The sequence below is a fragment of the Lupinus angustifolius genome, unplaced genomic scaffold (genome assembly GCF_001865875.1).
Source record: "Lupinus angustifolius cultivar Tanjil unplaced genomic scaffold, LupAngTanjil_v1.0 Scaffold_147_70, whole genome shotgun sequence".
Classification (NCBI taxonomy): domain Eukaryota; kingdom Viridiplantae; phylum Streptophyta; class Magnoliopsida; order Fabales; family Fabaceae; genus Lupinus; species Lupinus angustifolius.
Window position 1 is genome coordinate 2,196 of NW_017725827.1, and position 22,179 is coordinate 24,374.

The 22,179-nt window shown below is 34.2% G+C and overlaps 1 protein-coding gene across 3 annotated transcripts; it reads right to left on the reverse strand.

The window, feature by feature from the left end:
* Positions 1-10,784: 10,784 nt before the first annotated feature.
* On the reverse strand, positions 10,785-19,108 carry LOC109340199 (glyoxylate/hydroxypyruvate reductase HPR3-like). 3 transcript variants are annotated; one of them, XM_019577807.1, is made up of 4 exons: positions 18,987-19,108; positions 18,167-18,233; positions 17,335-17,827; positions 10,785-11,291 (listed from the first exon to the last, which is right to left on the reverse strand). In XM_019577807.1, exons 2-4 carry the CDS (start codon positions 18,178-18,180, stop codon positions 10,797-10,799), a joined length of 1,002 nt encoding a protein of 333 aa, XP_019433352.1. In that variant the 5' UTR covers positions 18,181-18,233; positions 18,987-19,108; the 3' UTR covers positions 10,785-10,796. The 3 variants fall into 3 exon arrangements, with proteins under 3 accessions (XP_019433352.1, XP_019433351.1, XP_019433350.1); XM_019577806.1 differs by lacking the exon at positions 18,987-19,108 and having other exon boundaries at positions 18,167-18,285; XM_019577805.1 differs by lacking the exon at positions 18,987-19,108 and having other exon boundaries at positions 18,134-18,277.
* Positions 19,109-22,179: the final 3,071 nt, after the last annotated feature.

Here is a 22,179-nt window from a genome sequence, read left to right on the forward strand (position 1 = left end):
CCAACACATAGATCATTATCAATATCATTACTTAGATTACTACTTCTATATGAAAAATCTTTCCTAGATTGATAATCAATGTCAAGGGAAAAAATGAAGGAGTAGCATACACTATGCTAATCAGTTCACTAGTAGCAATGTCAACATCATCACCATCACCACCATGTAGCTCAATGTCCTCATCATTACTAAAATCGTTAACAATATCTCTAATAATGACCATCCACGCGTAAACATATAGTAACAATAAATAACAAATCAAAAAACTATATGAAATTAAAATCAAAATAATAAATTTAATTACCTTATATAATGACTCTTCATAGATTAGGAATCATTCTTATTAGATAATTATGAATCACTCTTCTTGGATAATAAATTACACTGCATTTTTTCCTTATTTTTTATTTCTTCAGTGTGATTTGGAGTAAAGGGTAGATATTGTATATATGGTGTTGGGATCTCATGTGTTGCATGCACGACCACGGATCTCGTGTTGTACATGCACGAGATTTCCATAGAACTCGTGTCCTCTGTCCACAAGTTCCATGATGTGTGACAAGGTGTAAGGAACTCGTGTCTACCATGCACGAGTTCCATTGGATCTCGCATTGTTGGTTCACGACATCAGCAAAATTGTGGATGTCATCCATGACTTCCCAAAAACTTATGCTAGTTCTGTAAATATTTCAAAACCTACACTAAATATGTGATAGTGTAGTCAAACTACATTATCCATGTAATTTTTCTAGCAAAGAGGGTGAAGAACACTTTGGTTGGACAAGGTCTCTAAAAAAGTACTGCACGAGGATAAATCAGACGAGTTTAAGAAGAAATAAATATTTCATGTATTGGAATGAGAGCCGGGGGAGGTTGTGGAGATAAGGACCCAACTAAATGAATAATCATACTATGAGACACATGTTGACAATATCTCTCTAGTTGATGGAGATGATAATCTCATTGCTGATAGGAAGTAGTATATACTTATGGTGTTTTCGCACATCATAGAGAAATATGTTAATTGCTAGAGGATCCATAATAGCACATGAGCTCTAACTAACTTTGATTCAAGGTTTAACACTAACGTTGACATGGATGTAGAGTGTGACATGAGCATTGATAAGATATAGGGTGTGACAGAAGCATTGGTTTGGATGTACAAGTGCGACACAAATATTGGTTGGCATTGATGCAAGGTGTATGGTGGATATATTCTCTTAAGGTAGAGTATGATAGTTCTTCTGAACTATAATTGTCGATATAGATAATGATAGTCGTGGTTAAGGTTTTCCTAGGAAGCTCCATTGTTCAGTTAGGTTGAGTATTGAAGAAAACGGTTGTTGGTGAACTTTAATGTAAATGTTTCATAATATTAAAAGACTTCCTAGCAATGAAGAGTTAGGTGACGGTAGTGGTATGTGAAGTTTCACTACAATTTTAGAGAGTTAGACTCTTGAAAATATCATCAAGGATACTCGGAAAGACATATGTTGATGGGGGCACGCTCTTATTTGAAAGACTTGTCAAAGAGAGTTAGACATTAAGCAAGGTGGGGGCAAATATTGGTTTAGGTGAAGTTTGTTGCGTAGATTTCCTAAAGACTTTGATATTCGTCCATTTCAATCAATGCGAAGATTGTTGATGTTGCTTGAAATATCTTAGTCATTCATTCTATGAAAATCTAATGATTAAGATTACTAACTAATTCAAATTATGTAAACCATTAGATTTTCATAGAATTGATGACTAAGATTTGAAATAATTTTTTTAACTTACTCCTGAAGTAAGTGGATCTTCTCCCTTATTATATATATACTGACAATCTAGGATTAGAATGAAGGTGAGAGACCAAGAGTATATATTGGACTAAATCTCTTTGTTACAACTTCTACAAGTTACAAGCACAAATAATAGGTATCATATTGATCTGAGGACCTTAGACTCATGAATATACTAGAGCTTATTGGTAGACACTCAATGCTCATAAGGACGTTACAATTGATTGAACTTCATTAACAAGTCTATTGTTTTCTTTACTTTTATCTATTCTTTGTATGTTATTTAATCGTTTGTAGCAATGTTGCACAAACATGAATCAATTTTTATGATAAACTCACTACAAGAAATTTGCATATACCTACGAACGCTTATAGTAACGGCTAATAAAACTGTTGGTATAGACATAATATACCTATGAACGTACAATAAAGCGTAGGTATAAATATAATATAGCTACATATGTCTAAGTTCATAACTATAAGTATTAGTGACATAATACATTCTGTAGGTATAGATGCCTTATACCTACAGAAAGTAATATTTGTAACTATATGCTTTAACAACGGCTTCAAAACTGTAAGTATAGATTACATATACCTACATATGCCTACTTTTAGAATCGTAGGTATAAATTGCATATACCTACAAATGCATATTTTCAAAACTGTAGATATAGATTACATATACTTACATATGCCTACTTTCAAAACCATAGGTATATATATATATATATATATATAACTTTTTTTAAAACCTTGGTCCTAAACTAAACATTTTGTCTTTTTAGTTCCTAATCTCTAATTCTTCTTACTTACACTATCCAGAGTCCATATTCCTCCATTAATGACTAAATAGATTTTGAAATATTTAAAATTTAATCATTTATGAAATAGATGAAGCTGGAGAAACTAATGTCCACACCCATCAAATCTCAAAAATATTTTTTAAAATAGTTGGAAATTTATTTTTTGATTAAAGAGCCAGCTCCTTGATTATATTATTACTTAATTTTTATGAAATAAATTCACATAGGAAATGAACCAATAAAGATTAGAAGTCATAAAAAACAAATATTGAGTAATAAAGAACAAATATTGAGTATAATTAGACGTAATAAAAAACAAATATTGAGTAATAAAGAATAAATATTGAGTACAATTAGCCAAATACACTTATGCATATCTTGCTCTCTCTCCCTGTCAACATTGTTGTTGAGGTGTTCTAGGTATGTGCTTCTCTTTCTCTCCCAATACAAAACAGTAAAGAACAAGGTGAGGCAGAAACGTTGAAGAGTCGGCGACAACGAAAGAACAAGGTGCGTGTCTCTCTCTTTCTCTCCTCTTAGGCACGAAAATGTTCATCTTCTTGAAGAAAAGTTTATGTTTCTATTGGAAAATCCCAACATCCATCATCTGTTGCAGCAAAACATGTTTATGTTTCTTCTTCTTATTCATTGAACCTTAAGTCTCTCTTTGGTAGAGGAGAGTTAGAGTAGAGAGAAAAGGGTGAGAGAGAGAGATTGAAGAGAAAATGCAAATTTCTCTTGTTTGGTTTAGAAGAGAGAAAGAGATGAGAGACTAAAAAGTATGTGGGTCCCACCCAAAAAACTTTCTCTCCTCCTTTGGTGAGAAAGTGGGAGGAGATGAAATTTTTGCATGCAATGACATAAATGTCCTTCAATTTTTTCTCTACTTTTTAGTTTTAAATATTATTATGGACATTTTTGTCATTTAAATCCTAATATCATCTCTTTTTCTCATTTTCTATTCAACCAAACAAAAAATAAAGAGAATAAAATATGTCTTTCTATTCATTTTCTCTCATTTTTCTCTTATACCAAACATCACTAAAATCTACTTTATTTCTCCTCTTTCTCTTTCTCACTTCTTTCTCTCTTCTTATTTTCTCTTGTACAACCAAATAAAGCATAAAAGAAACAATTGCATTCATCGAACCCTAAAAAAATGAATTTATGAACCCTAAGAAACAATTGAATTTATTGAATCCCGTAAAAAAACATGTGTGAAACAAATCTCAAAAGGTTTTTTGATGAAGTAATTAGCTTTATTTATAGAATCTGTAACACAAACAGGAGGGATGGCGGTAACACTTCCTAATTTTAGGTATTGTGCTTGAGGTGTTTGTGAAAATGACTCAAACAAATTGTCTCTTGCTTTTTTAAACTCCATGTCGGGTCTTTTTTAAACTCCATTTAAAACAAAATCACACAAAATAAAAATACACTATCTAATCCTTATTCTTTTGTCACGTTATGACAAAAAATTATATGTATTTAGACAAGTTTAATGAAATATTAATAGCTATTATTTATTTTGTTTGTATTATTAACAGATACTTTTGGAGTAATATGGGTTTTTTTATTTCTTTTTGTAGTATTATAGATTTTTTTTTATCTTGTTTGCAGTATTAAAAGATCAGTGTGTTGAGTTTTGTTTAAATTTAATTTTGAGTAATAGTGGGGAAATATACATTGCCTAAGCATCCAATATAATAAAGTTTATCTACAATCATGAGTTTTACTTGCATTGTTAAGGAAAAGATAAGAGTGAAAAAAAATCATAAGTCTTGAATAAGCCTGTTTTACAACAACCTTCATTACACTCAAAAGCATTCATCAAGACAAACATTTTATTGATTCTAAATATTGCATGGATATAAATGCTAAATAAGTTTATGGAGGTTGTGATTAGTACTATTTTTGGAATAATTTTACAATTATTATCAATATTGTTGTTCTACTAATCTGGTTGTTTAGAATTGCTTATGCTAATGTTTGACCAACTCTACCTTATGTGCATGATAAGATGCATAAAGCAAGGATAACTATAAAGAGGGTATTCATGGATAAAAAGTCATTATATATGCTCTATACAATAATAATTATACATCAAAGGTGAGATAAATAATTTCATACAAAATTACAAATACTAAGTTGTATGTGTTGTTAATGTTGTTATCTTAGTACTATGTATTGAAATTTGTAAAATATAATGATGTTTTATTAGTATTAGTATCTTTGTATTAGTTTATATCTTTATTCATTTAGTGTACAAACATATATATGATTTTGTTTCTACAATTAAGTTTAGTTTAGAGTATATTTGGTTGTGTTGACTTATAAGTCAATCAACTAGCTTTTGTTTGCTAAATGAACTTAAAATCTCTAAAGTGGTAAGTCCATAATCATTTATTTGGAGATGACTTGTAACTAATAAGTTAGGAGCTTATTTTAACATACACCTATTAGCTAAGGTGTAATTTATTTTATCAAATAGTTCCATTTCATGGGCTATCTTATAAACCCATACTTTTATACTCTTCTTTTATAAATTTCATATAAAGTTAATTGATCCCCTTTTAGTTTAAGTCCATAATTTTTTGATGCAAGAACTTCTTCCGATAACATTAAGAAGTTTAGTGCCTAATAAAGTTACTCAATTGTAGTTGACCTTTGTAATTTCTTCAAATAAATATGTTCTAAGGTACTTAATGTGGAGTTTCTAGAGCAATTGGAGTCTCGTTAGGAACAATACTTTGTCACCTATAAATGATTTTTCCTCCATCCTTTTTCACTATTAAGGTGCATTTGGTAATTCATTTGACATATGAGGCTAAAGTTGCAGGATCTGTACATTATCGATGGATGTATCCTATTGAAAGGTATAAATTATTACTTTTTAAATATAAACTATTTGTTATAATTTTTAAAAACTCATATGTGTATATCTCAACTTACATTTACATTTGGGTTTCTTCTCACTCTTAAGTCATTTGTACGTAATAGAGCACAACTATGATGCAGTTGCTCTATTTATAGAGTAAGACATTTACCATTTTTGTTTTTACCATTTTTTAAATAAGTATCATTTAATCTCTTTGTTATTATTTTAGAGAATACATTGGACTTCTTAAGAGGCAATCACGACCACGACGAGTATCACAAGTTGAACTTGATAAACAAAGTCAAAAATTTAGTGAATGGTTTCAACGTAGGGTAAGCAATAAAGGATTCAATTATTTTAACATTTAGTATTTATTTCATGTTGTAACTAAATTTTATTCTTAAAATATGTTAGATTCAACTGTTGGATGATCAAAGGAGCTCACAAGTTACTTATGAACTTAGATAGTTAGCTCGTGGACCATCTGAGGTAGTAAGGAGATACACAGGTTATGTTATTAATGGTTTTAGGTTCCACACAAAGACAAGAGAACATTACTTGAAACACAAAATAATGTGTAGTCGTAAGGGCTAAGACCATAAATGATGAGATCAATTACTATGGGGCTTTAACTAATACAATCTAACTAGATTATTCTGGAAGATACAAGGTTGTGCTATTCAAATGTGATTGGATTGATATCAAGAAAGGTGCCAAGAAAGATAAATTTGGGATGACCATGGTGATTTTTAACTTTTTGAAACATACTAGAAAACATATTCTTGATGACCCATTTGTTTTTGCATCACAAGCCAAAAAGGTATTTTATGTATATAATGAGAGAAATAAGGATTGGCCGGTTGTTGTGAATGTAAAGGTGAGAGATATGTATGATACGTGTGACAATGAATCAAATGTAGTTGAAGAAATCTACGAGTAACAAATGCTTGGTACAAATGAAACTACTCAAAATGTAATGATTTGCTTAGTGCAGATATGGACGATGACAATGAATTCTTTGAAATTGATGTTGATGTTGTTAATCATACTAGTGGAAATGAGGATGAAGATGAGTAATTGGAGAATATTTTTTAGACTTAAACTATTCTGGAGGAGATGTTGATGATATGATAAAAGCTGCAAAACAGGTTTACCATATTTCCCTCAAATTTAATTTTCAAAGTTTATGTTATATTTGTATGACTTTTGTGAACTGATTGATATAGTTTAATAGCTCTACTAAAATTATTTTGTAATCTGTTTTTTATGAACTGGTTTGCTATAATTCATTAACTTCAATTTTATACATGATACTTTGAGTTAAGGACAAAATAGATCACACCACAATAGTTCACTAACATGTATTCTTTTGCTTTCACATTCAATAGGTTCAAGATTCTTCTACCAACTCAACTTCTTTTGTTCTCCAAATTCATGTTGTAATTATAATAATGAATATGGTATAACAATTTTTTATTAATAGAGTTTTCATTGGGTTATTTTATTCATTCATTGATGATTTATTTTTATTCTTTGCAGGTGAGATTAGCAAATAATTTCTTTTTGATGCAACAAACTCACAAATGAACCATTTTGATTTTTCTGGAAGCACAATTTCTGTCTATTTAGATGGACATCCAAATTGTGTAGTTTTTAGGATTATAAGACTTTTTATGTCTATGCTATAAGTATTTATGTTATTTTTAGATAGGCATATTTAACTCATGTATTTAATGGGATTGTATGATTTTTTTTTAAATTTTAAAAATAATAATGTTTTCAGATATTTATTTTTCCATTGTAAATTCCTATTGTGATTTTATATTAAGATCAATCACTAAAACAGGTCAAGTTGTAAGTATAGATATGACTCTTTTAATATCCCCAATACTTATACCAACAAAATAAAACTGTAGGTATAAGAAAAACATATTAATCTATAGTGATGAACAAAAACTGAAGTTATAGGTTTTAGCCATATACCTACAGTAATGATTATCATCACTAAAACCTATTGTGACAGGAAAAATCCGTAGGTATAAATACTTCTAGTGACGGAGATAATTCGAGGGTATAGCTTAACGTTTATAGCCACGTTTCCGACAACCATCACTAAAACCTATAGTGACAGTGAAAATCCGTAGGTATAGCGACTTAAATATGACGGAAAAATATCCGTATGTAAAAGTTTTTATGAACTACACCCTACGGTTTTTTATCTTTTACCTATAGTTTTTATCCGTAAGTATATGACAAATTTCTTGTAATAACTTAATATCTTGTATATAATAAGGTAAATGTAGTATGATATGTATGCACCGTGGGCCTATCTGAATGTGTAGCATTCAGTTTACTCTTACATTTATTATTAGTTAAACTCGTTTGTTCAAGATTTTATTGATTATTGTATTATATGATCATAATTACTGTAAAATTAAATTAGGGAGCCGCCCTTAATGTACTAAATATATCATTCAATGTCCATTAAAAATGTAATCAAAACTAAAAATATATTACGTCCAAGTCCCCAATAAGCATCAGTAATGAATGAGTTAGAAAAGAAAATATATCATAACCTTCACAATTTGTCTTAGATTTTTTTAAAATTTAGTTAATTAAGTGCTTTTTATAAATAACGAATACTGCTTCTTCACTCATATTTTGTTTGGAATTCTCATTTTCGTTTAAATTTTACATATAAATTTGAGTGGGGATCCACTTACTCTCCATTTGAGCCATCAATTCTAAGGATATCTAATGGTTTAGATTTACTAACTAATTCAACTTATTGAATTTCCCCCTCACATAGCCTATAAAATGTCATGATGTTGTATGTATGTATGTATGGTAGAGGAAGGAATTATATGTAGATAAAATTCCAAGGCAATTCATTGCAGAAGTTGGGGAACAGATGCGACAATCTTAATAGTTTGTTTTGCTAAATCGTTATATTTCAATCTCTATCTGTCCCATGCTTGTAAGGTATTTATTACACCAAATTGATGAGGACAAATTTTATGCTTAAAATATGTAGTTAAGTTGTTATGTGTTAATGACTTAATATGTACAATCCACTTGAAAAAAAGTTGTGTACCTAAATCATACTGATAAGATTCTGATACAACACTCTTTATCATCATTCTCCTCTAAAGATTAAACTTTATTTTAATAAATTTCATTTACTTAATTTTTGAATATTTTTATTAGATTAATATTTATTAGTTTATTTTTTATTTCAAAATATTTTTATATTCAATTAATATTCATAAATTCAATTTTTATTTCCAAATATTATAGTATATACATTCAGATAGCTTTATAAGTTCAATTCTTTATTTCCTAAAATTATACGTAAAAGTTATCACTACAATCATTAAAATTACGTAAAACATGAATTTGTTTTTTATATTTCTTTATTTTATTGTCACCAGCGGAATTTCAACGAGCAAACTGTAATGTCTTTTAGTAAACAAACCCAGAAGATGCTAACGGTTTTTGATAAAAATAAATTTATTTCTATAGGGTGAGAATGAAATCAATCCACCTCATATACTACCATATTATATTCAATGGTTGCATGGGAATTTTGTTTGTATTCCCCCTTATATCACTATTGAAGATAGAAAGGGATTAAGGTTCAAAATCAAGCCCGATCAAGAAAACAAACAGACTCATGGCCTTGACACACGACTGAGGCACATGATGTAACCGGGATGTATAGAGCAAGACTGAGGATGGCACATGAGTCCACAATGTGACGCGTGAAGCTTGACCATGGTACATGAGTCCTAATCGAGAAGCATAAGGTATTAGGCACTGGCTCGAGAACTTGGCGCATCAGAAGTTGTATGACATCTTTACTTATTGATTTAAATAAAATGGCATGGGCTTAGGATCTAGGATGTTCTAGAATTATTCCTCAGGTAACATTAGTTTAGTTTATTGGGTAGTTAGTAGTTGAATTCTTATTTTTAGAAAGGTGGCTTATTCTTACTTGTGAAGCAAGTAATGTTGGGTAACCACTTTATCTTAGATAGATACCTATCCAAGGCACTTCTAATCAATAAGAATGAGTTTTATTTTCATAACAAATCGCAAAACCAAACATAGTCTTTTTTTTCTTTTTACAAATGGGTTGGAAATTGAGTTGAAAAGTTGTATTTTTTCCCTTGTTAAAAGTAGTGTGAATCCCTAAAAGTTTACACCGAGACGTTCATAATAATAATGAATCAAAATGGTGGTAAACTAATTGCATAGTCAATGTCCATAATAACCATGCAAACATTCTAAACTATAAAATATTTTGAAGTGATTTTCTATTTAAAAAAGTCACATGAAAGAAAAAAAATTGAAAGATTTTAAAACCTATTTATTATTCCATTAATATAGTCGACTCCACCTAATAGTAGAATTAAACTAGATTGTTGTTGTATCTTAATACCGTATTCACCTGCAGATTATAAATTAGTATATGAGAAATATATGTCATTTCTACAGGGTGAAAACATGGCATAATCAAGGAAAAAGAGCTTCCTTCAAATAATTGATTAAACACATTCACCAGAATTTACACCACTTGGATATTTCAGTACTTCCTTTCACAAAACACAACAACTCTGCAACAAAGATATCCCATCAAGATCGCTTAATAATGAAAAGAATTGATCCCTAACCACTCAAATACATTGTTTTGGGATTCATATTCTCAACAAATGACATTGCAAAGAGTGAAAACATAGACAAATAGGTGCAACTTCAAATTAATAAACTACAAAATGAGAAACAAAACTTTCTCTTCTTAAACTCCATAAGATAAGCAAACATAGCCAACAAGTCTTGTTGAATCGTCCATCAAATGACCATAACTATTAAATAATGCCAGATATTCATTCTCTTGGAAAGCATGTCAATTCCATTAACACAAAAACAAAAAGAAAAGGGGCAAAAGCTTATAAGCTTACATGTACCTCAAGCCACCCATTGAGCCTACTTCAAAATTTACTGATTTCCAAATTGTGCAAGGGTGATTGGCCAAGTATGTCTCTCAAATGTAAAAGTTCGTAACAACAATTGTTTTAATAATAGTTATCAAAGAAAAAGGGCCCCTGAATTTTCATCTTAGCTTAGAGCATTCTTGCTGGAAGATGTCTTTAATGTTGGATAAGAAGCTGACTGAAAGCCAAAGAATATAGTTATTTTTTGTATAACCAAGGGTTCCCTTCACCCTGTGGGTAAGGAACTAATCCCTTTCAGAGTGTGTGACTGTCCCTTGCAACAAGTGTCACTTCTCGGAATCAAACTTTTGACATTTTGGTTTAACTAGTGGCTTACTTAAAAAAGAAGGCTTTTAGACAGACTCTCTGCTACAAACTTACATGTATCAGTGAAATAATCTGAGGTCAAAGCAGCAGCATGTGGTGATAGGACAACATTATCCAATGTAATGAGCTCTTTGGGAACTTCAGGCTCATTCTCAAACACATCCAAGCCAGCACCCCTTATCTCCCCTTTCATCAAACACTGCACCAATGCGTTTTCGTCAATTAGAGCTCCGCGTCCAACATTGACAATAACTCCTTCCTTCCCTAATGCCAACATCACTTCCCTGTTGATCATGTGCCTTGTTTCATCAGTTAATGAACAACAAAGCACAAGGACATCACTATTACTGGCAAGCTCCAAAATATTAGAATAAAAAGTGTACGAGACAAATGGCTTCTTGTGCCGTGAATGGTACATAATTCTGCAATTGAAGGCCTCCAGCCTTTTAGCAACTTCTCCCCCAATTCTTCCCAATCCAACAATCCCAACTCTCTTGCCTCCCAGCTGAAACACAAAGCCAAATGCTGGTTATGATTCAAGCTTCGGAATTTTCTGTTTCAGTTGTCAATTCTATGAGTACTATGGTCCTACATGGTAAGCAAATATATTGCCTGTCCTCTATTAAAAATTGGAACACAGTGATAGACCTCCAATTAGGAGGGTATTTCAGAGAAGAAAGAAAGGTGACCAGGGTACTTTAGGAAGGAGGGAGAATGAGCAGATTGCACATGACTCTAACCAACAGGACATGTGGCAAGCCACAAGTGGATAGAAGACCCTAGAATCAAGGGAGGGAAGGGAATATGAGGAGGGAAGGCAGCACGTTGGAGGCAGACAATCTTTTGGGAATTGTGGGGTGACTTTTGTCACAGGGTAGATTGGGATTATTCCCTTGAGTCATTCTATTATACTTTTTCTGCCATTATTCCCTTGAGTCATTCTATTATACTTTTTCTGCCATTACAGTTTACTATTGTACTCTTGCAACCTTACTGGTATGCAATACATTTACTTACACTGGAATAATACAATGTTCCTCTGAATTCTTACCTTTCCTGTCTATTTTCATTATTTCTTTTGGTTGGTATCAGAGCTCCCGATCTTGGGAGCATCTGGATGGTATCAACACGAATGGAGAATAGGTTGGAAAATGTAGAAAAAAGGCTAGAGGGAATACAGTCCTCTCTTCAAGGAACCTTAAGGCAACAAATGGAGATGTTGATGAAAACGGTAATTGACCGTTTAGAGGAGACGGTGGGAGAAATAAGGGGACTAGGGAGAGAAGAAGCAGGGAAAAATAGTACTCGTGATGGGAGGCAATGGAGGGGAGGTACTCGCGACAACGAGGAGAACCGACGAGAAGAACGAGTGAAGAGGGTCAGGGTCCCATATTTCACAGGGGAGGACCCCCACGGTTGGGTTTACAGGGTGAAACGCTATTTTGAAATCAACCGCGTACCAGAAGATGAGAAGGTAGACATGGCCGTAATTTGCTTGGAAGGGAAGGCCATGAATTGGTATCAATGGTGGGAGTCTCGCATGATGGTAGCGGTGAGGTGGTCGTTGTTCCGTCAAGCTTTGATGAGTAGATTCCAGGTGGCTTCATCGGAAAATCCTTACGAGGCATTAATGGGGTTGAAGCAAAGGGGAATAATCATGGAGTATAGAGAACAACTTGAACTCCGATCTGCTCCACTCCGGTTCGCCGATGAAGAGTTTATAAAGGGAGTATTTATGAATGGTCTTAAGGAAGAAATTAAGGCTGAAGTAAGACTTATGAGCTAGGGTGATTTACATGAGTTAATGGAGATGGCGCAAAAAGTAGAAGAAAGGAACCGGATTTTGGGGCGGTCGTACGGGTATCCAACCCGAGGGAATGGATCTGGGTTCACCAAAACTGCTTTGCATGGACGCTGGGCCGAGTCACCCGATTTTAAAGAAGCAACTCACGAAACTCACATGCAAGTGGGCCAAAAAGAAAACCCACGAGCCCAGTTGGGAAAAAATGAAAACGCAGGGGGCAAAGGAGGGTTGGCTGGACATGACGGGGAATAATTCCACAACCAAGGAAGAGGGGTAGGTTTAAAAAATTTGACGAAGGAAGAAGAAAACGAAAAGAGAATAAGGAATCTTTGTTTCCATTGCGATGAACGTTACTTTCCCGGTCACATTTGCAGCAATAAACATCTTCACATCATTCTGCTCGGACATGGCGAAGAGAAAGAAGAGGAGAATGGGCTCGAGGAAGAAGAAATGGATGAACTGAATCTGCAGTTGAATGTTAGCAGTATTGCGGGAATGACTTAGAAAAATTCCCTCAAGTTGTGGGGGACAGTTAAAGGACGCAAGGTCATCGTCATGGTTGATTCTGGAGCTTCCCATAATTTCCTCTCACCTGGAATAGTTGAAGAATTGAAGATTACCACTAACAAAACGCCGGGGTATTTTGTGGAAGTGGGCAATGGACAGCGTCTCGGTAGCCAAGGGGTTTGTCGCGATGTGGAACTCCAACTTCCAACAATGAAAATCATCCAGGATTTCTATTTGTTTGATTTGGTAGGGGTGGATGTCATTTTGGGCTATGAATGGCTTAAAAGTCTTGGCAAGTTTAGTGCGGATTTAGGGCGGTACTTGTTGGAGATTCAAGATAACGGACGGATCATTGAAATTCGGGGCGACCCGGCGTTATCCAGAACTGTGGCCTATGTAAAAGCCATTATGAAGGAGATGCGTAATGAGGCAGAAGCTTATTATGTCGAATTTGGTATGATGAGTATGATGTGCTCTTCTGAAACAGTTATTCCTGACAGCGTTCAGCATCTTATATAGGAGTTTGGAGACATTTTTCGTGATCCCACATATTAGAGAACACGTGTCAAATTGAATCAATATTCAATTTGCAACACGTGCCTTTAGTTTTGCTCGAACTGTTTACACAGTTAGAGATTTGTTTTTTCTGTTACTGATTTTTCAGTAACTGTTTTGTGTTAGTTATAGAGGGTGAGTTTTTAATCACCTCCTCTTAACTCTGTTGTGATTCCTTTAAATAGGAACATTCTTTGTTGTTTTCTAATCAATAAAATTACATTCCAGAATTAACATTCTGTTTACATCATCTTCTCTATATTCCTTCTTTATCCTATCTTTTACATCTTTTTACACCACAGGATTACCACCTCAGCGCACATGTGATCATGCCATTGTCTTGAAAGAAGGGGCAGAAATTCCTCACCTACGGCCGTATAGACAGCCACATAGTTACAAGTAAGAAATTGAGAAATTTGTAAGGGAGATGATGACAGCGGGGATGATTCGGCCTAGTGTGAGTCTGTTCTCAAGCCCTTTGATCTTAGTGAAGAAGAAGGACAGAGGATGGAGAATCTGTGTTGATTATCGAGCCCTCAATAATATTACTGTTCCTAACAAGTTTCCTATTCCGATAATTGAAGAAATGTTGGATGAGCTAGGGGGAGCTTCGTTGTTCTCCAAATTGGATTTGAAATCTGGTTACTACCAGATTCGTATGAAGGAGGAGGATATTCCCAAAACTGCCTTTCGCACTCATGAAAGCCACTATGAATATGTGGTGATGCCGTTTGGGCTCACCAATGCTCCCTCCACCTTTCAACCACTCATGAATGACGTTTTCAGACCATTCTTGAGAAGACTTGTGTTAGTCTTCTTTGATGATATCCCGGTGTACAGTGATAATATGGGAGCACATTGTGATCATTTACAGCAGGTATTCCAAACACTTAAGGAGCACAAGTTGTGGGTGAACTACAAGAAGTGTTGCTTTGGTGTTGTCCAATTGGAGTATTTGGGACATCTTATTTCTGGTAAGGGCATTCAAGCCGATCCAGAAAAAATTTCAGCAATGACGCAATGGCCACCGCCGAGAGACATTCGGGGTTTGAGAGGATTTTTGGGTCTCGCGGGTTATTATCGGCGTTTTGTCAAGAACTATGGGGTCATGGCTAGACCCTTGACACAACTCTTGAAAAAGAACAAGTTCAAATGGTCACCGGAGGCACAACTTGCATTTGAAAAGCTTAAAACAACCATGGAGCAGTTACCCGCGTTAGCCTTGCCAAATTTCAAATTGCCATTTGAGGTGGAAATGGATGCATCTGGAATTGGGATTGGCACGGTGCTTATGCAGCAAGGCAGACCGTTGGCATTTGTCAGTCAAGCCTTGTCGGAACGAGCAAAGGTGAAATCGGTCTATGAAAGAGAATTGATGGCTATTGTCTTCACTGTCCAAAAATGGCGGCAATATTTAATGGGACACCATTTTATTATTAGGACCGATCAAAAAAGTCTTAAGTTCTTATTAGATCAACACATTTTGGCAGGGGAGCAACTGAAATGGGTCACCAAGCTCATGGGTTTTGATTTTGAAATTCAATACAAGCCCGAATCTAAAAATAGAGTGGCGGATGCATTGTCACGAGTTATGGAATATAAGCTAACTTCAATGGTTAATAATGTTAATTTGGTGGAGTTAGCTGATGAAATCTTAGCTGATGCTAAGTTGTTGCAACTATTGCAAGAAGTTGCCCAGGATTCGAAATCTCATCCATTATATTCCATTTCCAAGGGCTGTTTATGGTACAGAGGATGGCTGGTTTTGCCTAGCAATTCTACTCGAATTCCATTATTGTTAGAAGAATTTCATTCATCTCCATGGGGGGACATTCAGGGTAATCCACACATATAAACGGATTGCTATGGCATTTCATTGGACAGATATGCGGCAAGATATAGAGAAGTTTGTGGCTGGTTGTATTATATGTCAACAGAACAAATATCAGGCATTGAAACCAGTCGGGCTATTACAACCTCTTCCAATTCCCAACCAAGTATGGGAAGATATTTCCATGGATTTCATCGGTGGCTTACCAAAGGCAAAGGGAGCAGGCACAATTATGGTGGTGGTCGATCGATTGAGTAAGTTTGCTCACTTTATCCCTTTACATCATCCTTATACAGCCAAAGATGTTGCCCAGGTTTTTATTAAGGATATCATTCGCTTGCATGGTTTTCCTAGCTCTATTGTCTCGGACCGTGACCGTGTTTTTATCAGCTTGTTTTGGAAAGAACTGTTTCGTTTAGCAGGTACCAAATTGTGTTTTAGCTCCGCCTACCATCCTCAAACGGATGGCCAAACAGAAGTGACTAATCGTACTCTGGAAACATACTTAAGGTGTTTTGTTACTGAACACCCGAGACAATGGCTAAAGTGGTTGGCATTGGCAGAATTGTGGTTTAACTGTTCATACAACTCATCCATCAATATGTGCCCTTTTAAGGCATTGTATGGACGGGATCCTCTATCCATTATTCCCTTCCACAGAGAAAGCACCATTGTAGCTGCTATAGACATGTTACTAACAGAGCGGGACAGCGTCCTACTAGAACTCAAAACCAGTTTGGCTAAAGCCCAACAGAGAATGCGGGACCAAGCCAACCAGCAGAGAAGACAAGTGGAATTGCAGGTGGGTGAAATGGTGTATTTGAAGGCACAACCTTACAAGCTTCGGTCTTTGACGTCCAAGATAAATGAAAAGCTAAGCCCTCGCTTCTATGGTCCTTTTCCGATTGTGGAAAGGATAGGCACCGTGGCATATAGACTGCAACTTCCGGATTATTCTCACATACATCCTGTTTTCCATGTTTCACAGCTCAAGCAGGCCATTCCCGCTAGTGTCCCTTGTCACCAATTACCTGTTGGACTGACCGAAGAATGGGAATTGCAAGTGGTTCCTGAAAAAGTGTTGTCCAGTCGCAAATTGTTGAATGGACAAACTGAAGTTTTGATCAAGTGGGTCGGCCTCCCAGATCATGACAGTACTTGGGAAGACTTTACATTACTCAACGCCACCTTTCCTGATTTTCACCTTGAGGACAAGGTGTTGCTCGTTGGGGCGGGTATTGAGAGACCTCCAATTAGGAGGGTATTTCAGAGAAGAAAGAAAGGTGACCAGGGTACTTTAGGAAGGAGGGAGAATGAGCAGATTGTACATGACTCTAACCAATAGGACACATGGCAAGCCACGAGTGGATAGAAGACCCTAGAATCAAGGGAGGGAAGGGAATATGAGGAGGGAATGCAGCACGTTGGAGGCAGGCAATCTTTTGGGAATTGTGGGGTAACTTTTGCCACAGGGTAGATTGGGATTATTCCCTTGAGTCATTCTATTATCCTTTTTCTGCCATTACAGTTTACTATTGTACTCTTGCAACCTTACTGGTATGCAATACCTTTACTTACACTGGAATAATAAAATGATGCTCTGAATTCTTACCTTTGCTATCTATTTTCATTATTTCTTTTGGTTGGTATCTATCACACAGACACACACAAGTGATTGGTTTGAGGTGAAATTAGTTAAAATCTTAATCGAAATAGAAACAAAAACCAGAAGCATTAATAATATGCATATACCATAATATATACATATATTACATTGCAGCTCAATTTTCAAAAAAAATTGTTCATCAATATGTAAAGAACATGCACAAAAAGCAGAAGAATAATGAGTACCTTCGAACCTGGAGGGAGGTTCCACGGCTTAGATGGAACCCATTTCCTAACATATCGATCAGCAGCAGAAATTCTGTACAGGACATCAATCAACAACCCCACAGCCATGTCAGCAACATCCTCAGTAGACTGGCTTCCAACATTGACAACCTGAACACCGCGTCGGTTGCACTCAGGCAAGTCTATGTGGTCGTTTCCGATGGTAGTGGTGACAATGAGGGCAAGTGACGGGAGGAGCCGGATGACATTGGCAGTGATGGGCTGGAGTTGGTTGCATAATATGGTTCGGATGGATGAAGGGTCTACATTTTGGGTGGTAAGGAATTCAAGGAGAGGGAGTTGAATGGAGAAAGCTTTGAGGAAAAGGTATTTGTGAGAGTTTCTTGATTCAAAAACTTCAAAGATTAATGGAGGACCAAACACAAGGAGTGGTTGAAGCTCCTTATTATCATCCTGGTAGTGCTCATCTGCTACTGCCATTGATGATTGAACTCTGGTGAAGAATACCCATCAAACACGGTCAAACTAAGATATTTTCACCATGTTAAATCTTAAGTTCACTTTCTTTTTTAGAGAGGAAGCTACAAGGATGAATGTCCAATGAATAGGAGATAGGTCCGAGAACTCTGTTAAAAATATTAAGATATGGAACTAAAAGATATAAGGCTACTGTGAGTAACCAGATTTCAGATGGAAAAAAGGATTAGTAGCACTTCACCATTCAATTTCAATAGAATAATATAAGCTATTGCATATTAAGTGAATGAAAAGGCAAATTTGGTTAAAATAAGAACATCACATTAAGTAGGTCATGGTACAGAGAAAACTTGACCTGATTTGATCCATCCCAAGTAAAGATGAGGTTTGACAAAATGAGTTGCAAGTGTAGCTCCCAAGGTCTGCGCAGGAAGAAACAAGAAAGTTACAAGACATTTACACATCTAGAAATGTGAGACAACATGATAGGAATGTACGGTGTCTTAAATTGTGGTTACAGCAGCGATTGTGGCCGTTGTGACCATTTTGATTTGAATTATTTTGTAATTACAAAAAAAAAAATTTGAACTTGATGCGACCCAAATGCGGTCTAATGAGGTTGTGGTTCGACGAAGTCACGTCATTATAATTTGGTATGACACCGAAATTACAGTGTGATGCAATTGTGGTGGTCATCGCATTCGTAATATTGTGGCCACATTATGTGGTCCACAATTTCAATAAGTGGCAATTTGATTAAATAGAGCAAAGAAGAGGCATACAAGAAATGTAATCATATAATCAAAAGGAAAAATATTAATTTTTCTCAAGAGGATGAAAATGTATATGGATAAATCCAAGGTTAGGAGGCAGATATGGAAATATATTGAAGATTTTCACACAACTGAAAAACAGGGCTCGCCATAATATAGATGTCCGCAACTTTATCCCACAAGCGAAAAGGCTCTTTTCGAATCGCACTAGGTAGCAACCTCGTGCAATAGGTCGTCCTTTCGAAGATCAGGAGTCTAAAACTATATGGGAACAATGAAGAAGCCGTGGGCAGACATTATCTCAAACAGTTGATGGGGATAATTTCATTCCAAAAAACAGAATAGATAAGTAGCATTAAAATGGAAGAGAGTAAGGTTAGAAATTACTGTAACAATCCCCACCTCTTTGTTGCTGCTGCTTAATGGTGGCAATGATCACTTATGGCTAAAAAAATTTCATTTTCCATCATCCTCAGTATAACAAGTGAAATTGTAGTGGATGTGTTTAAGCCACACTGTAAATCAAAATCCTAATCTGAATTCATCACTCAGCATTGGAAATGGTCGAGTTAGCTAAGTTACTATCTAACTAGCATAGATGAAATTTTACAAATGAAATTTTTTTCAAAGTGAAGATCTATTTCCCTTAAAATAAATTTGTCTCCATCAATTTTGTCCTTGAAAAAATCGAAAATCTTGAATTAGTCCTTCAAGATACCAAATGTCAGCTAAATTAGAATTTTAGAACTCTTTATGACAATTGTTTAGATACTTTAATCTCCTAATCTTTAAGGATTGGCTAGGATTTTCAAGTATGTATTAATAAATATTTCGGAATGATGACACATGGTGCATTATTATTACCACTAGATGAATAAATGTTTTAAAGAAAATTCTATAACTAACCAATCAAATTTTATAAAATAATATAAAAATATGAATTTATATTTTTATTATTATTTTTAATTAAATAAGAATTTTTAATTAAAGATGACATGAAATAATATAAGAATAAAGACATGTGATCTTCATCCTCATAGGATATAATGCCTTTTTTTCTTCTCATTTTGAAACATCCAAATTGTTTAATAGTCAGTTTTGGAGAGCTCCTAGTGTTTGATGAACATCTCCAAGATAATGCTAACAAACCAGTTTCAGGTATTATGAATTTTCAAGAGAAAATTAAGTTATATGATTTGATTAAAAAAATGCAATATAACAATAATCAAACCTTAATCCTACCACGTGAATCAAAGAATGTTTGAAGTTGAAGCTGTGATTGAAAAAAGTACATACTACTGTTAATAACCTTTGAATGAATATTCCTAAAACTAAAAGTTTAGACAAAGGAATGAGTTGCCGATGAAGTATGTATGTTGAAGCTGAATTGAGGAACCCAAACTTCATTTTGCATTCCATAAATCTTAAATGTAACAATGCCCAATCAATTCAGGTCTTTCATCCTTTGGGTCCTTATTCTCTTATCCTATTACCCTCTCTTTACATTGTCCAATCCTATGCTTCATACAGTGTTATGATAAAGGACATCAGGGTTTGATTTATTCAAGATTTGAGTGATGATTTCACCCTAGCTACATGTATGCATTAGGAAATGTAGTAAAGAAGACAATTTGGACTAGCTTCATGTGAATTAGGGACACATCAACGCTTACATTTTTGTAGTTTTTTTCTTCATTATGAAACAAATACTGTGCAGATTAGGGATTGTGTATTTGTTGATTGTTAGTTGTATTCTTAAGCATGAATTCCAACTAATAGTAACGGTTGTGTTGAAGAAAGCATTACAAAAATGTATTATCAACATTGCTCATTCAAATAATAAAAATTGACCCAGTTAAAGGTGGTGAGTTCTTTTGCTAATGGGTGTCCCATTTGGAGAAAAGAAAGTGTCGATATCGGAGTAATGTTATATTTTCTTACTAAATCTTCATATCCATATAAATAATCTATGTTACTCCTAAACCAATCATTACTAAATAAAATATCATTTTATGACACATATTATTTTTTTCTGAGTATGAAGATTCAATAGGAGGATTTATCATTTTTCAATAATATAAAGAATCCTTGTATTCTACCTTCAAACTAGAAAACTGTATGGGAGACATGAGGATCAATTTATGTAGTTGCATATTCCATTAAAAATATTATGTAGTTGTATGAAAGGAGTAGAGATGTGGTTTTTGTTCAAGTTCAAGAGAAAAGTGAAATAATATCATACCTCTTGATGATTTAATTTCTTGAAAATTAGTCCTGACATTTTGCCAGAAAAAAATATTAATAAGCATCTTCTTATGTTAAAGCTTTGAAAAAAAGTAAAAATATTGCATTGCATTCCCTCATTTTAATCAAGCACGCGCTGCAAAGTTGAAAACAGATCAATGCCTTTCGGCTTATAGATTAAAGGCCACACCATGCGTACTACTGAGTGGTGATGATGTCCACAACACGGTAATAAATGACTTCCAAAGTTTTGAAAGTTTCTTACCAGAAATTATTGTGTGGTCCGAAATTAATGATCTCATACAGATATAAATTGATATTTTGTTAGTACAAAAAAATACATCTAAATCACTTATTATGCATTACTCAATAAAATTATCGTTATTCATAAAACCAATATAGTAAATATGTTTAGAAAGAGATTAGTTCATTATCCAAAAAGGTGATAAATATTATTGGTGGTATAAAAAAAGTAAACGTGTGAGGAGACCCAATAATATTTAAGTCAACAACACAAAAAACACATCCAATTTGTAGACCAATCTGATTTCTAGCAATGTAGTGAGATAATAAGATTATGGCGGAAGGATATCTTAGATATATTTTCAACTGGTTAGGGTACTGGTATAGTAATATAGTGGTTCAACTGGTGATTTAGTAATTAAACCACATGCCGGTTAAACTGGACATATATACTTATATTTATATATATAAAAACCTATAATAAAAAAAATTCAAATAGGCAGATACTTAAATTTATAATACATATTCATAATCTACTCAAAATTCACATAAATGAACAACTTTAAGTCTTTAACAAATTCAAAATATAAATTACAAAATATATATCAATTCAAAAGTATCACTTAACAACCACAAAATATAAATAAATGACACAAGTTCACAACTCACTCTACAAAACAAATAAATTTGGAGTTTTAATATTTAACAGCAAAGTGTCAAAGATGTCTCATATTGAGATTATATTTTTGCATCAAATCTTATCTTCAGACACTCCAAGATTACACAAATGTCATGAGATTACACACGAATGTTAGAAACCAAAATGTGTAATCTAAGTATGCCTTGGAAGCATGTGTCTTGAAGTGTTGAAAAAGAGTAGGGAAAATGAGTCACCTTATAATGGGTTTTTAAGTTTTTTTTTTTTTAAAAAAATGTGTATAAACCGGTTGGTTTAGTCAAATACCAGCCGGTTCATCGGTTTTAACCAGTTTTGACCGATTTTTGACCAAATTTGATACTTGGCTGATTCAACATCTGTACCCTACCGGTTATGGGTCCAGTTTTCCGAGCGAACTAGTTGGTATGGTACAGTTCTTACATTATTGCT

Bases quoted from the DNA above. Each gene is read 5' to 3' on its own strand.
- LOC109340199 (XM_019577805.1), bottom strand. From the start codon at position 18,267: ATGTCTTGTAACTTTCTTGTTTCTTCCTGCGCAGACCTTGGGAGCTAC. The intron at 17,828-18,133 runs GTGATGTTCTTA...ATTCTTCACCAG, and splicing joins TGTACCATGACCTACTTAAT to AGTTCAATCATCAATGGCAG. The intron at 11,292-17,334 runs GTACTCATTATT...TTTGTGTTTCAG, and splicing joins ACCTCCCTCCAGGTTCGAAG to CTGGGAGGCAAGAGAGTTGG.